Genomic DNA, 798 nt, shown 5'->3' on the forward strand with positions numbered 1-798 from the left:
CTGTGGTGGATTCTCGATCTTGATTTCGATGTGTTGTATGAATGCTAACCCCTAAATTAATAAACAAAACAACGCAAACATTGAAATATATTTCAAATATTCCAATATCGATTACCTTTTAATTCTGGTATCAACAAGCTCAACTGTTCTGGTTGAAGTCGGGTATCCAGTCTAAGCTGATTTGGATGAAATTTTACTTCACGTTCATCACCATTCAATATGTCGCAAATCAAATTTATCAGTGACTGACGCTTGTAAAAGCAACTGTGTGATACTAAAATCCATTTCAATTATTAAAAGTTTTTCACAAAAATGAAAACCAATTTCCATCACACCATCAATATTAATCGCTGGTCGAAAACCATCAATTACGCGCGCTGAAATGAACAAGCCTCTCCACAATTCAATGCCATATTTCATGTCCGCACCAGCACCTTGTGGAATGCAATAAAATGAATTCCTGACTGCTTTGAATGATTTCGACAATCTGAAATTATTTCAATTCATTTTCAAAAGTCATAAATTAAAATTGCTAAACAGAAATTTACTCGAATATTGGAGATGAACGCCCTTGTGCAAACAATATATCCAAAAATTGAATTGGACCCTTTTTACGTTCATCCAGTGAACCGGCTTCTGCATTTCGAAAGTCCAAATGAACCAGACCAGTGAATTTAATCAAAATTGACAACTCTGATGGCTTATTTTCTCGAGCGGTTTTGAAGGAAATTTTTCCTTAAAATATAAAAAATTCATATTTAATAATTACATTTATAAAACTCTGGATCAATTTTTAAA

General features: G+C 33.0%; 1 protein-coding gene across 1 annotated transcript; it reads right to left on the reverse strand.

Annotated features, from left to right (window-relative positions):
- Positions 1 to 92: 92 nt before the first annotated feature.
- On the reverse strand, positions 93 to 735 carry Tsp_15450 (putative protein tag-76; the record flags this gene model as incomplete). The annotated part of the gene is made up of 3 exons (XM_003368518.1): positions 93 to 274; positions 321 to 487; positions 549 to 735. Coding segments are annotated over 3 exons (536 nt in total), but the record flags the coding sequence as incomplete, so codon positions are not given.
- Positions 736 to 798: the final 63 nt, after the last annotated feature.

The sequence above is a fragment of the Trichinella spiralis genome, assembly GCF_000181795.1.
Source record: "Trichinella spiralis strain ISS 195 chromosome Unknown Scfld2349, whole genome shotgun sequence".
In the NCBI taxonomy this organism is placed as follows: Eukaryota; Metazoa; Nematoda; class Enoplea; order Trichinellida; family Trichinellidae; genus Trichinella; species Trichinella spiralis.